At 42.0% G+C, this 12,927-nt stretch overlaps 1 protein-coding gene across 1 annotated transcript in view; it reads right to left on the reverse strand.

The window, feature by feature from the left end:
* Positions 1–5,112: 5,112 nt before the first annotated feature.
* LOC120397233 (macrophage mannose receptor 1-like) overlaps positions 5,113–12,927 on the reverse strand; it is a 66,479-nt gene continuing 58,664 nt past the window's right edge. Inside the window, exons 27-30 of the mRNA XM_039522933.1 lie at positions 11,551–11,667; positions 8,825–8,986; positions 7,831–7,872; positions 5,113–6,095 (exon numbers count right to left, since the gene is read on the reverse strand). Of these exons, the coding sequence (XP_039378867.1) occupies positions 5,878–6,095; positions 7,831–7,872; positions 8,825–8,986; positions 11,551–11,667 (539 nt within the window). The 3' untranslated portion in view covers positions 5,113–5,877. The remainder of the gene's footprint in view (positions 6,096–7,830; positions 7,873–8,824; positions 8,987–11,550; positions 11,668–12,927) is intronic.

The raw sequence follows: 12,927 nt of genomic DNA on the forward strand, positions 1-12,927 counted from the left end.
TGGGTCATAAAGCCGGTCCTGGTCCTGGAGCTTTAGGTGATCTTCAAATATGCAGGGGCTCAGGCCACTGAGTACCTTGAAGATAAGAACCTTGAACTTGACATGATAGTCTAAGGGAAGCTAGTGAAGAGAGCGGAGGGCAGGTTTGACATGCTGAGAAGATATGCTACAGCGTTCTGTATGGAGTTGAGTTTAAATTGGAATTTCCATCCATAATAAAATTCCAATATTTCAATATCTTTATTTCTTAAAAATTCTGAACTGAAATTTTTCAGAAATTTTCATTTTGGCATTTTTGATTGAAATAAAAACTTCTGGTGTTCCCAAATTAAAATGTTTGATTTTGGATTTTGCACACCATTGCAGCTGTGCCAGTGCAGCACATCTGGTGAAGATGCACTATGACGATGGGAGAGCAGTCTCCCATCGGTATAATTACTTCACCCCAGCAAGAAAAGGAAGCTATTTTGCAGGAGAGTGTCTCCCACTGACATAACACCAGTGTGGACAGCGCAAAACTTGCATCACTCCGGGGGATCAGGGGTGGGGATTTCCAAGAAGACTGAAACCATATACATTTAGTTGATAGGAAAGAAACAACAGCTAAGGAAACAATTCTTCATCCTTTAAATAATTTTGTAAAAAAGCAGAACTCAACAAGTAGTAGAAGCTGAAACTAAAAAAAACCACATCTGTTTCCTATAGAAACACACACTGGCAAAACTGTTTCTAGAGCTAAGAAAAGCAAATACATTAAAGCTCAAATATTGAGGATCAGCCATCGATCTAAGGCCTTGTCTCATACAAACAGTTAATTAGTGGCAACTGGTTAGTAAATCTATCCTGCACCCAAAACAGAAGTAGATCAAAGCACACGAGGGAGCTTCTAGTACACGACAGCATGGTCAAAATGGACAGTTGGTGTGTGCGGGGTAGCTTTACATCCCAGCTTGCTAGCCTGTTATCTTTCTGGAAGGGAGGAAAAAGAGAGGTGAAACTTTTTTTTTGTTTTTTTTTTTAATTTATTAAAAATTTGAAAGTCTCTAGGAGAATCCCCGCCAGTGTGCCAGACCCAAAGGGTCTAACTCTTCCTGCACAGGGTAGGCCACGTGATTGCACCAGACAGCATTTGGGGCTTCAGCACTCCTGTCACACATTGTGAGCGCTGTTCAGTGAGTCCAACTGAGACAGACTCCTGGTAAAGATAGAGTGACCAGATGTCCCGATTTTTGGGTCTTTTTCTTATATAGGCTCCTATTGCCCCCCACCCCCACCCTGATTTTTCACATTTGCAGTCTGGTCACCCTCGGTAAAGAAGCATACACTCTTCTGGAATTAACACACCTCACCAAGCCTTTGCAGTAACACTCAAACAGCATCGTCAAAACAGAGTTTATTAGTCCAGGGCAACACAGCATAGGAAGTCCTTAGGTTAGCACAGAGAAATGAAGGCTAAAGAATAGTCCATTCTGGTTAGCCAGAGCCCCAGCCAAGCTGTTGAGAACCCCATTGTTCAGGCTCATGTCTCTCTGAGGGCTGGTTTACACTGGAAACTTAAGGTCTGTCTACACCTAAAATGGCACAGCTGTGCTGCTGTACTGTTTCAGTGTAGACACTATCAATGCCAATGGGAGGGGTTCTCCTGTTAATCCACCTCCCTGACAGGCAGTAGCTAGGTCAACAGGGATTAGGTTGGATTAACCACACCACTCAGAGGTGTAGATTTTTCACACTGATGAACAATATAGCTGGATCAACCTAACTTTTTAGTATAGGCCAGGCCTTAGCCTGCCCTGAGTGCAAACAGTGCTTCCCCCTCATCCCCACTGAATAGCCAAGTGAAATACAGGGGAAACTGAGACACATATAGGCTTCCTAAAAATATTTCAGAAAATTACCGTTTCGTCACAGTGTTTTCCCCCCTCACCTCCCCGCACACTTTTCTCCTCCTCCCTTCCCCCACCATTTCAGCAACAAAATGGGAAAAGGGAAAATTGAGGGAGATGAAAAAAGGGTCACAAAGCTAACATAACTAAAAACTGAAAACAAAATTCATTTTGGATTTTGGGGATTTTTGTAAATATCAGAAAAAATTCAAATACATTTACCAACAACACTCTTAAAATAAAAGACCAAAAACAGTTTTAGTTTTGAATAAAATTTCAACAAGCTATTAACAGAATTTGTTCTCCCAGTTTTAAAATGAACACAAAAGGAGCCATGCCAGCTCAAGTTAGCTGACTTCTGACATCACTATGGAAGAGCTGTAGGTGGGTTCAGGGCCGTATTGTGTGTGGGATTGCCATGGTTAATTTCCTGGTTGACTCTGAGGATAGTTCCATCTAGGCAGGGTCTCTAACTATAAAGACACAGCCTAGAGTCCCTCTCCGTAGCTCTGCAGCTCTCCGGATTAGGAGAATGACTCAGCTGCTCAGGGTCCCAGGCAGGGATCCACAAAACTGGAGATCTTCTTGCTAATCTGGAAACCTTAACAGATCTGTGTTGCCCTGGATCCAGTCTGTGGGCCAATGGAGAGGGAGGGGAGCAGGGCCTGGCTTCTCTTTGACACCCCCTATGGGGCACTGTGCATTAAAAGGTTAGTGACGAGGGAACCAGAAATTACACCCTCCTCTGTCCACACATCTGGATAAGGGCCAGCCACAATTTGACCCTAAGGCCTGGTCTACACTAGGCGTTTAAACCGGTTTTAGGAGCGTAAAACTGATTTAACGCCACACCCATCCACACTGAGAGGCCTTTATATCGGTATAAAGGGCTCTTTAAACCGGTTTCTGTACTCCTCCCTAACGAGAGGAGTAGCGCTAGTATCGGAATTACCATATCGGATTAAGGTTAGTGTGGCCGCAGATCGACGGTATTGGCCTCCGGGCGGTATCCCACAGTGCACCACTGACCGCTCTGGACAGCAATCTGAACTCGGATGCAGTGGCCAGGTAGACAGGAAAAGCCCCGCGAACTTTTGAATATTTCCTGTTTGCCTAGCGTGGAGCTCAGATCAGCACGTGTGGCGATGCAGTTAAAAATCAAAATAAAGAAAGAGCTCCCGCATGGACCATGCGGATGTGATCGCTGTAAGGGCAGGCAAATCTGTTCTATCAGCGCTCCGTTACAGAAGACAAAATTCAAAATCATTTTTAAAAAATCTCCAGACAGACGCCATAGCAGGGTCTCAGCGCACTGCTGCGTGACAAACATAACGGAAAGCCCAAGAATCAAATGGACGCTCATGGACTGGAGGACTCAAGCTATCCCACAGTTCCTGCAGTCTCCGAAAAGTATTTGCATTCTTGGCTGAGCTCCAAATGCTTCTAGGGTCAAACACAGTGTCCGCGGTGGGTCAGGGCATAGCTCGGCAATTTACGCACCCCCCCCACCCCCAGAAGTGAAAGGGAAAGCAATCCTCTCTTGACTCTTTAACATGTCACCCTATCTTTACTGAATGCTGCAGACAGACCCGATGCTGCAGCACTCAACACCAACATCCTTGCTCCCCCCCGCCATGGGTGGCTGATGGTGCAATACGACTGGTATCCGTCCTCGTCATCAGCCTATTGGCACATGGGGCAGTGCAAAAGGACTGGTAACCATGCAGACTAGCATCGGTGAGGTCTATCAAGGGTGCCTGGCCCTAATTTTTCATGGTAGATAGTACAGTATGGCTGATAACCATTGTCATCATAGCAACAGGGGGCTGAGCTCTGTCAGCCCCCACCCTTCATGTGTAAAAAAAAGATTCAATTGCCCCTGGACTAGCAGAGGGATGCTGGGCTCCTCTGCTCCACACTCCTTACTGTCCTGTCTGGACTATCATAGCAGCTGGAGGCTGCCTTCCACTCATTTCTCACTAACAAGTCAGTGTGTCTTATTCCTGCATTCTTTATTACTTCATCACACAAGTGGGGGGACAATGCTACAGTAGCCCAGGAAGGCTGGGGGAAGAACGGAATCAACAGGTGGGGTTGTTGCAGGAACATACAGCTCATAATTTCTGCAGGATCTGACACAGAGCAGCTGTGCTCTCTGATACAGTGGTTCTCTAGTACACTTGCCCATATTCTAGGCAGGACTGATTCTATTTTTAGATACCAAAAAGGAGGGATTGACTCTGGGAGTCATTCCCAATTTTGGCTTTTGCGCCCCTGGCTAAGAGCAGCCAGGGGCACTTATGACAGCAGCAAATGGTGCAAAACGACTGGTAGCCATGCTCATCTTTTTACCAATTTATGGATTGGTAGATGGTACAGTATGGCTGGTAACCATCTCTGCTGTCATGCAAAAGCAAAAGCATGCTGCTGTGTAGCGCTGCTGAATCGCCTCTGTCAGCGGCATCTAGTACACATACGGTGACAGTCACAAAAGGCAAAACAGGCTCCATGATTGCCATGCTATGGCATCTGCCAGGGCAATCCAGGGAAAAAAGGCGCGAAATGCTTGTCTGCCGTTGCTTTCCCAGAGGAAGGAGTGACTGACGACATTTACCCAGAACCACCCGCGATAATGATTTTTGCCCCATCAGGCACTGGGATCTCAACCCGGAAATTCCAAGGGGCGGGGGAGGCTGCGGGAACTATAGGATAGCTACGGAATAGCTACCCACAGTGCAACGCTCCAGAAGTCGATGCTAGCCTCGGACCATGGACGCACACCACCGATTTAATGTGTTTAGTGTGGCCGCGCGCACTCGATTTTATACAATCTGTTTTACAAAACCGGTTTATGCAAATTCGGAATAGTCCCGTAGTGTAGACGTACCCTAAGTGAGTTTTTGTTCCCCCAGACAGAATAAATTTATACCTGCTAGGTCTTTCCCCATCCAGTTTTCAGAGCTATTAGAGAAGGCTGGTTCAGACACTGGCACACTAAAGTAGGGCTAAAAGGCTCAACAGTTTGTAGCAATATCTTTGATACTTCAAGAGGAATTCTCTACTTATAAATTATTGCTGAAAAGTCTACTTACATGCTAGGAGGCTGAGCTAATTTGCTTTCATTAGTGACTGACAATATCTGTGAAGCGTGAAGGGCAGAGATTACGTGTTGCACAGAGAGTTCTAAAGATGAAAACTACGTCACAAAAAGACATTTTCTGTCTGTTTATTTCATAGAACTAAACTGAATGAAGGAAAACATTTCCATTCTGCTTCAGCCCATTCATAACTGGGTGAGAACATTTTAATTCACATCATTTAATATGCTATAAGACTTACAAGCACAAACTACAAAACCTTTTGAGAGATTTCTGACAGGTTTCACTGTTTATACATAACAGAAAGTGAAAACAGCAGACTACTTGTCTTCAGAAGTTATCTAAAAAGTGATAATATACAACACTGTTTCTTTTTAAGACTCAAGCAAAGTACAGTCCCATCAATAAAAACAGAGCTTGACTGCTGGAGTGAAGTTTTCAGGATTATTTTCAGGATTTCAACAGAATTAGACAAATGTTTTGTTGAGTTCTTTCCAGTCTCCACAAACACAATAGGTGCATAAACTGACCATTCATTATATTTCATGGCAATCCAGTTCTGACTAGAAACCATAGTTTCTTGAATATTTGTTCACACTGGTTTGCTCCATTTTAGTTGTTTTAAGTATATCCGTTGTCCCATTTGAATAGCCCTTCCCATTCCTTTCACTAAAACCTACTTTTATATGAGAAGATCTTGAATGCTACAAGACTATAATAGGAGTAAATGCTTCTGCTAAGTACATGTATAAAAATACAGACAGTGCTAAACAAACAGGCTACTACTTAAACAAGAGAAATAAGCTTTGGTTTAAGATTTCTTGTATTCTAGTTGGCAAATTTTACCAAAATCAGGCACAAATTTTATTACACTACAGGATAACCTGTTCATTCTACTCAATACTTGGCACAGAATGCTTTGTATCACTAGTTCTTGCAACAGCATCACTGCATTTTAAGAGTGTGTCTGTGCCTTGATCATCTCCTTGTAGTTGGTTTTGTCTCTTTTTCTTGTAGAAGAAACAGCCTGCAAGGCCAGCTCCAATGAGAATAAGAATAGCCAGAATAACTAGTATCCAAGCTGTGAGGTGAGCAGGTGCAATAGCCTCTTCTGTAAATGAACACAAAACAATTGCTAAGGATCTCAGTGATTATAACAGATGGAAGCCATTGGACTATGGACAACAATGGACCAGATTTGCTTGCTAGGCTCATCTGGGTCTCTCTCATTTAATCAATTCCCTACCATGCAGGGTCTCAGGCATTGGTGCACTTTGGTCCCTCCCACTCGCTGCTTCTCTCTCACAATAGTTCAGTCTTCTGAGGGCCATAATACTTAGTCTAATTCAGGTTATTGGTCTTAATACAAGGGTAACTGGGTGGAGTTCTGTAGTGACCTGTGATGTACAGAGGGTCAGACTAGATGATCTGTTGGTTCCTTTTGGCCTTAAACTTTATGACTCTGCGATGCTCAGCTGTACCCAAGATGCACTAGGCTCATCTGATGATGGAGATGTTCTTCCCATCCTGAACCAGGAGCCAGTATGAGCCCAGTATGTGCCAATATGAGCCCAGTTTAGCTTAGAGCAACCAAGGGGATTGCTGGTGTGTAGCCGGGCCTTCTTTCCCACAGCTAAGTATTATGCAGTAGGCTGGAAATAAGGTGGTGTAGGAGCAAATTTGGAGATCTGGGAATCTATTTGTTATTTATGCCCCATGACTGGTCACTTAGGTCATATGGTATTTGTTTCTGTTCCCAGTTGGGTGACAAACTTTTTGAACAGGTGAACATACGATAAACATTCACTAACTAATAACAAATATCAGAAAGCAAGTAATGAACAATATCTTTCCAGGACAAATTTTTCAACTAAGATTCTTTTGTCCAAAAATTCATGGAAATGTGGAGATTTCTGAATATTTTCATCAATATCTGGTGGTTTTCTAAATACATGTGAATCATGGACAACAGGACTCCATGAACAGCAAACAGAGAGAAATCTGGCCACATATCAAATTAATCACAAATATTATCCATCTTATTCATGATTTGAACAGCTCTATCCTGAATATATAGATCCAAACCCTGATGTCCATACTGTATTCAGTCCTTGTTTCAGCTCAACTCCTGTTTAGTCAATGGGACTATGAGAATTGGACAGAACAGAGACTGAGTAAAAACTGAGGGCTAGACTATGTCTGAGTAAAAGACCATGTAGAGCCACCCTGTCCCTGCCTCCATGGGGAGCACTGTGTAAGGAGGACCTTTTGCTCCTCATTCTCTCTAGTGCACAATCCTTTCTCAATGGGCGAGTTAGATGACGTTCAGTGCCACAGCCCTGCCTCATTGTAACTGCCTTCAGGACAATCTGCATCCTGAGGATATAGGTGGAAACATTTCCCTGAGCTCTCCTACATGTAAAGACTGTGACTGCCCTTGGCCCTTGCATGAGGCATTCAAGACAGGAAAGTTCTTTGCACTCCTTCACTCCAGCACAGCTATCCAAGAGCCAGATAAAATGTGACCCTGAATAAGGCCCTCAGGATTTGGACCACAGATCTGATGAATCAGAAGGTATCATTTTAACAAAGTCACACTTTTAATGAATGAGATATGAACTGTTAATTATTTGGAAATGCATTTTACAGTAATTTTATGTCAGAACATTTACAACCACTCCTACCCAGGGGTGGGATTTTCAAAAGCTCCTAAATTACTTAGGAGCACATGTCCTGTTGACTTAGGACTTCTGCTCCAAAATCACTGAGGGGGTGAGATTTTGAAAATCACCTATGTTTGTGTGGTATTTTGGATTTCTTGTTATTTTGCTTATAAATAGTCTTACCTTTCTTATCTGGAGGCTTCTCAGTTGGCTGAACTTCAAGAACTTTCAAAGAGAAAAATAAAACACTTATTCAACATCTATAAAATCTATGCAGGGAAAAATATGAAGGACTACAATTAGCTTCGTATTCTACAATGCATTTGGTAAAGGAAATTAACAGAGATGCTAAATATGTGACAACTGCTTTACTTTTCTATTTAATGTAACTGAACCACAACACTAGTTTTAAAATGTTCACTTTTATTTCTAATAATCAGCATGGATGTATGTCCCCTGGAATGGTGGTTGAAGCATCAAGGGACATATGAATCTTTAGCACATGTGGCACATAAATATCGTCTGAGGCCGGCTACAACAGTGCCATGAGAACGCCTGTTCTCACTTTCAGGTGACATTGTAAACAGGAAGCAGGCAGCATTATCACCTACAATGTAAACAAACTTGTTTGTCTGAGCGATTGGCTGAACAAGAAGTAGAACTAAGTGGACTTATAGGCTCTAAAATTTTACATTGTTTTATATTTGAATGCACTTTTTTGGTACATAATTCTACATTTGTAAGTTCAACTTTCATGATAAAAAGATTTCACTACAGTACTTGTATTAGATGAATTGAAAAATACTATTTCTTTTGTTTTTCACAGTGCAAATATTTGTACTCAAAAATAAATATAAAGTGAGAACTGGACACTTTGTATTCTGTGTTGAAATTGAAATCAATATATTTGAAAATGTAGAAAACATCCAAAATATTTAAATAAATGGCATTCTAACATTGTTTAATCGTGCAATTAATTGTGATTAATTATTTTAATTGTTTGATAGCCCTAGTAAATATATAATATATATATGGGTTACACACAAACATGCATGTCATACCACACATACATATACCACACAATACGCAGCATATATTCAAAGTATAAATATTATAATAATTACTAATAAAAAATCATAAATCTAGTACAGTATATCATATTAATCATATCACTTACTCTTTGGTTTTTTACAAACAAATCCTTTTTCAGAAGAGCACAGAATATTATTCCAATACCCAGATGGTGCAGATATTTCAACACAGTGCTCGCTCTCAGTGGGCATTTTTACATTCCAGTTGACAAAATCCACTATGGTGTTGTCTAGCCACAACCATTGGTCTAAAGTAAAAAAGAATATATTAATTATAACAGCTTAGAAGAAAATCAATGTGTTCATTGTAACTCCTTAGCTCACCAAGCGACTTAAAAAAAAATCAAGCAATTTACTAGTAACTAGCTCCTTCTTTGTGGCATGAAGACATATCACATTGTCCTGGTACAAGTATTTAAAACTGTCTGATAACCAACTGTCCTAGTGTTCAGGTGCTGGCATTGTAATCAGTCTCTGCCTGCCTTGTCATCCCAGAGGGGGCTCAAGCCATGCTGTACATGGTGGGCCTAAGTCCCTCCTGACTACTTCTATTTACGTTTTCCCTGGGTCATTTCCTACAGATTAGAGCACCTCTGTTTGGGGTGTGGTAGCTAGTTTAGAAGACTCCATTTGGTCTGTTAATGTTCTAATCAAAGCAGTCTCATTTAGGGCTTTCAGCTCCCAAAGAGGGGGATAGGGTATCCAGATCCCCGCTGCTACAGTAGCCTTAACAAAGCTGTAGTTACTTCTGTCACAACTCTTGGCTTCAGCCTTCCTTCTTGGTGCAACCTGCAGCTCCTTTCCCACTTTTCCTGGGCTACAAGTGACCTTATGAATTATTCCTCCACCAAGAGCATGCCCTGTGCCTGTTGAGGGGTGGGACATCCCTAGCCCAGCATTGCTCTATTCCTTAGCCTGGGTTCGGTGTGGGATCTGTAAACCCCACCACATTACTACAATTTGATTTGGATGGACAGTGCTTCCAGAAAGATCAGACCATAATAGTGTTATATGCTAATTACATTTCTCTGACTACAAACTAACATGTATTAACAGAAGATGTAAGAATCCCAGAGGCTGAAAGACTTCAACATTTGAGATGGAAAAGAACTTTTATGCATTTTATTTCTATAGTTTTTCAGCTATACATAATGCAATAAGTGACATAAAAGAAACACAGTGTTAACAGCAATATGTAGTTAGAAACAATGTTAACTTCATTATGAATGCAGACTTGTCAAAACAGGATAAATGAAAGAGTGCGAGACAATGGCAGGAATTAAAACGGTGATAAAATAAAAAGGAGCATCTTTTTATACCGTGTGTTCCCAGCTGGAGTTATTATAATAAGAAAACTATATAACAGTAAAACACTTATACTTTTCTGTTTAAATGCCTCCCTTGTAGAATCTCATTTTTCATTTGCTATGCAATTATAAATCAGATTATACTGTATACGCTGACTCATAGCTACTTCTTTACTATCAGTTTTTCAATGCTTAATATGGTATCATTTACTTTCTTAACTATGTCCAGACATCCATTCACAATATACATTAGTGTGCAATCACACTACTAAAAATGTTGCAAACCATGATTCCTCATTAACCTCCATCAAGGCCTTATGTACACATTGAACAAGTATGGTGACAAAAATAAATCCTGTAGCACCCAACGTGAGAGCAGCATTGGGGCTGATGAACAATTTTCAAGACAACCCTCTGACAAGAAGTAATGTAGCCACTCCAAGGGTAGCCCCATGAACCCCTGCATACAGCTGCAGAAGCATCAACACCTTATGATCAATGGTACTGAAGGCAACTGGCAGAACTAATATCAGCATAAGCACCTGATCACTGACCATCACTAGGCGGAGAACATTGATCAGTGTAACAACTGTGGTTTTTGTTCAAATCCAGGACCATAACTAGATTTACAAGGATCAAGGAGATCTGAGGCATACAGACATTTTCTCAGTCACTTTACTCAAGCAGGGAAGGCTGGAAGCTGCTAAATGACTGGTAAAATTGCCAAAGTCAAGCAAGGATTTAATAACTGAAAAGTATATGTAGGTTTTCATCAAATCTGGTGGCATACTTTCCTTAACAGAAACACTCACAATCCCCATCAATATTGGATACAGTGCTTCCCTCCTGGCCTTCACTAGCCAGGAAGTCTAACACACACCTTGAAGTCTGAAGTTTTCCCAACACCTCCAGTATCCTGGTGAGCAACACTAATTGGAACTCAACCAGAGAAGGCCTTGCACTTGCACTCAAAATACTGCTCTACCAAAAAGGTGGATACATCAGCCCAATTATGAACAATTTGCTTTTCAGACTATCTAGAAATGTGTCTTAATGGGAGGGACTGGAACCAGCAACCAGACAGAGATCTGTTTGGTTAAACAGCCTATGCACAACTCAAAACAAATTTGCTGACCAAGTTTTTATAGATTCTATATCAGAGACAAAAAAAAATCTCGTCTTTTCCTCTTGTATGGCAATGATGTGTGATTTCAGAAAGACTTCACAATGCAACCAGATTCACCTGAAGACACTGTGATCTAGTAGATCTTCCCTCACATGTCATTTCTGGTGGGTTATCTGATACCTTTGGTGGCCTCTGAAGACAAGGTCACTGTAGACTCTAGAGGATGCCTAGGGTCAACCCATTGACAGAGACTAAAAGACATATACAGTTCTACTTAAACCATCAGCAGAACAGTGCATCAAAGGATAAAAATATTCCTCAGATTTCATTTATTGACAAATATTTATTAATTTAAATATTGACAGTAAAATAAAATTACCATCCACATTTCTGTACATTCCTGTCCAAAAACCTTGTGTTTTGCTTTCCAGAGCCTGTATCCTGTGTGTCAGAAAGTTGGATTCAGCCAAATCTTCTACTGAAACCAAAGTAGCATCTGGAAAGCATTAACAAAACAAATAACCATAATCAAAGAGAGTAACTAATGTAATGACCTGCCCCTTCACAACTATAATAGCAGTTAATTTTATCTTTAAGACTTTTGCACAATGCCTTCTGATTGGCTGCCTCCTCCATTCCTCTGCCGCTGGGGGGAGAGCAGCTAATCATGGCAGTTGAATGTGCTGAGTCACAACTAGGTTTCTCAACACATCAACAGCTAATGCTCCTTTCTCCTGAAGCCCACAGCCCTGAGCGCCGTGATCAGCTGAAACAACAGTCTGGCCTACAGGTAGCACTGAATGCATCTGGGGCACAGTCCTGGAGCAAAGCCCACAGGTCAGAGCTGGGAGTCAGAAGCCAAAGCCTGAGCCAAAGTTATAGTTAGAAGGAGTAAGCAAGAATTGGACATAAGTGTCTGAAGCCAAAGTTGAAGCTAGAGAGTTAACTCGAGTCACTGTCAGAAGCCAAAGGGTTAATTAAATCACAGTCAGGAGACAGAGTGGGGTGCTGGGGCATGGGAAAGCATAGCTGCAGGTCAGGAGCATATTGAGCAGCCACTGGACGGCTACTGAACTTAAGTATTAGCTAGCTGACTCCTGCAGCCAATCAGGTGGCTTAGTCAGACAGCTTCCTTCAGGGCCAGCTGCGCTCACTAGGTTACTGGCTCCACTACTGGCTGGCCCCTGACACTGAGAGCCAGCCAGGCGGGGAGCATATGCAGATGAAGGGGAAGGCTCCTCAGCTGTGAGAGAAAGGTCCAAACTGAACCAACTGGGGGAGCTATTGTTCCTAATTAAAGGGAACAACTTTCCCTTTAACTCTCTCTCCCACTGTCCCTGCTTTGCTTTTGCATCTCAGCATGATCTTAAGGAAATATTAAAATATGAAGATCTGGATTTCATGTTGAGGATCAGTTTATGGAAGGGGTAGTATGATGAGGCTGCCTACAATGGCATGTAGCAGATCTGCAACTGCTAGCAGCAAATATCTCCAATGGCCGGGGATGGGACACTAGCTGGGGAAGGCTCTGAGTTACTACAGAGAATTCTTTCCCAGGTGTCTGGATGCTGGGTCTTGCCCACATGCTCAGAGTCTAACTGATGGCTGTATTGGGAGTGAGAAAGAATTTCCCCCCAGGTCAGATTGGCAGAGACTATGGGCGGGGGGGTTCACTTTCCTCTGCTGCATAGGTCAAGGGTCACTTGCAGGTTTAAACCAGTGTAAATGGTGGATTGTCTGTAACTTGAAGTCTTTA

Source organism: Mauremys reevesii, linkage group 2 (genome assembly GCF_016161935.1).
Source record: "Mauremys reevesii isolate NIE-2019 linkage group 2, ASM1616193v1, whole genome shotgun sequence".
NCBI classification, from domain to species: domain Eukaryota; kingdom Metazoa; phylum Chordata; order Testudines; family Geoemydidae; genus Mauremys; species Mauremys reevesii.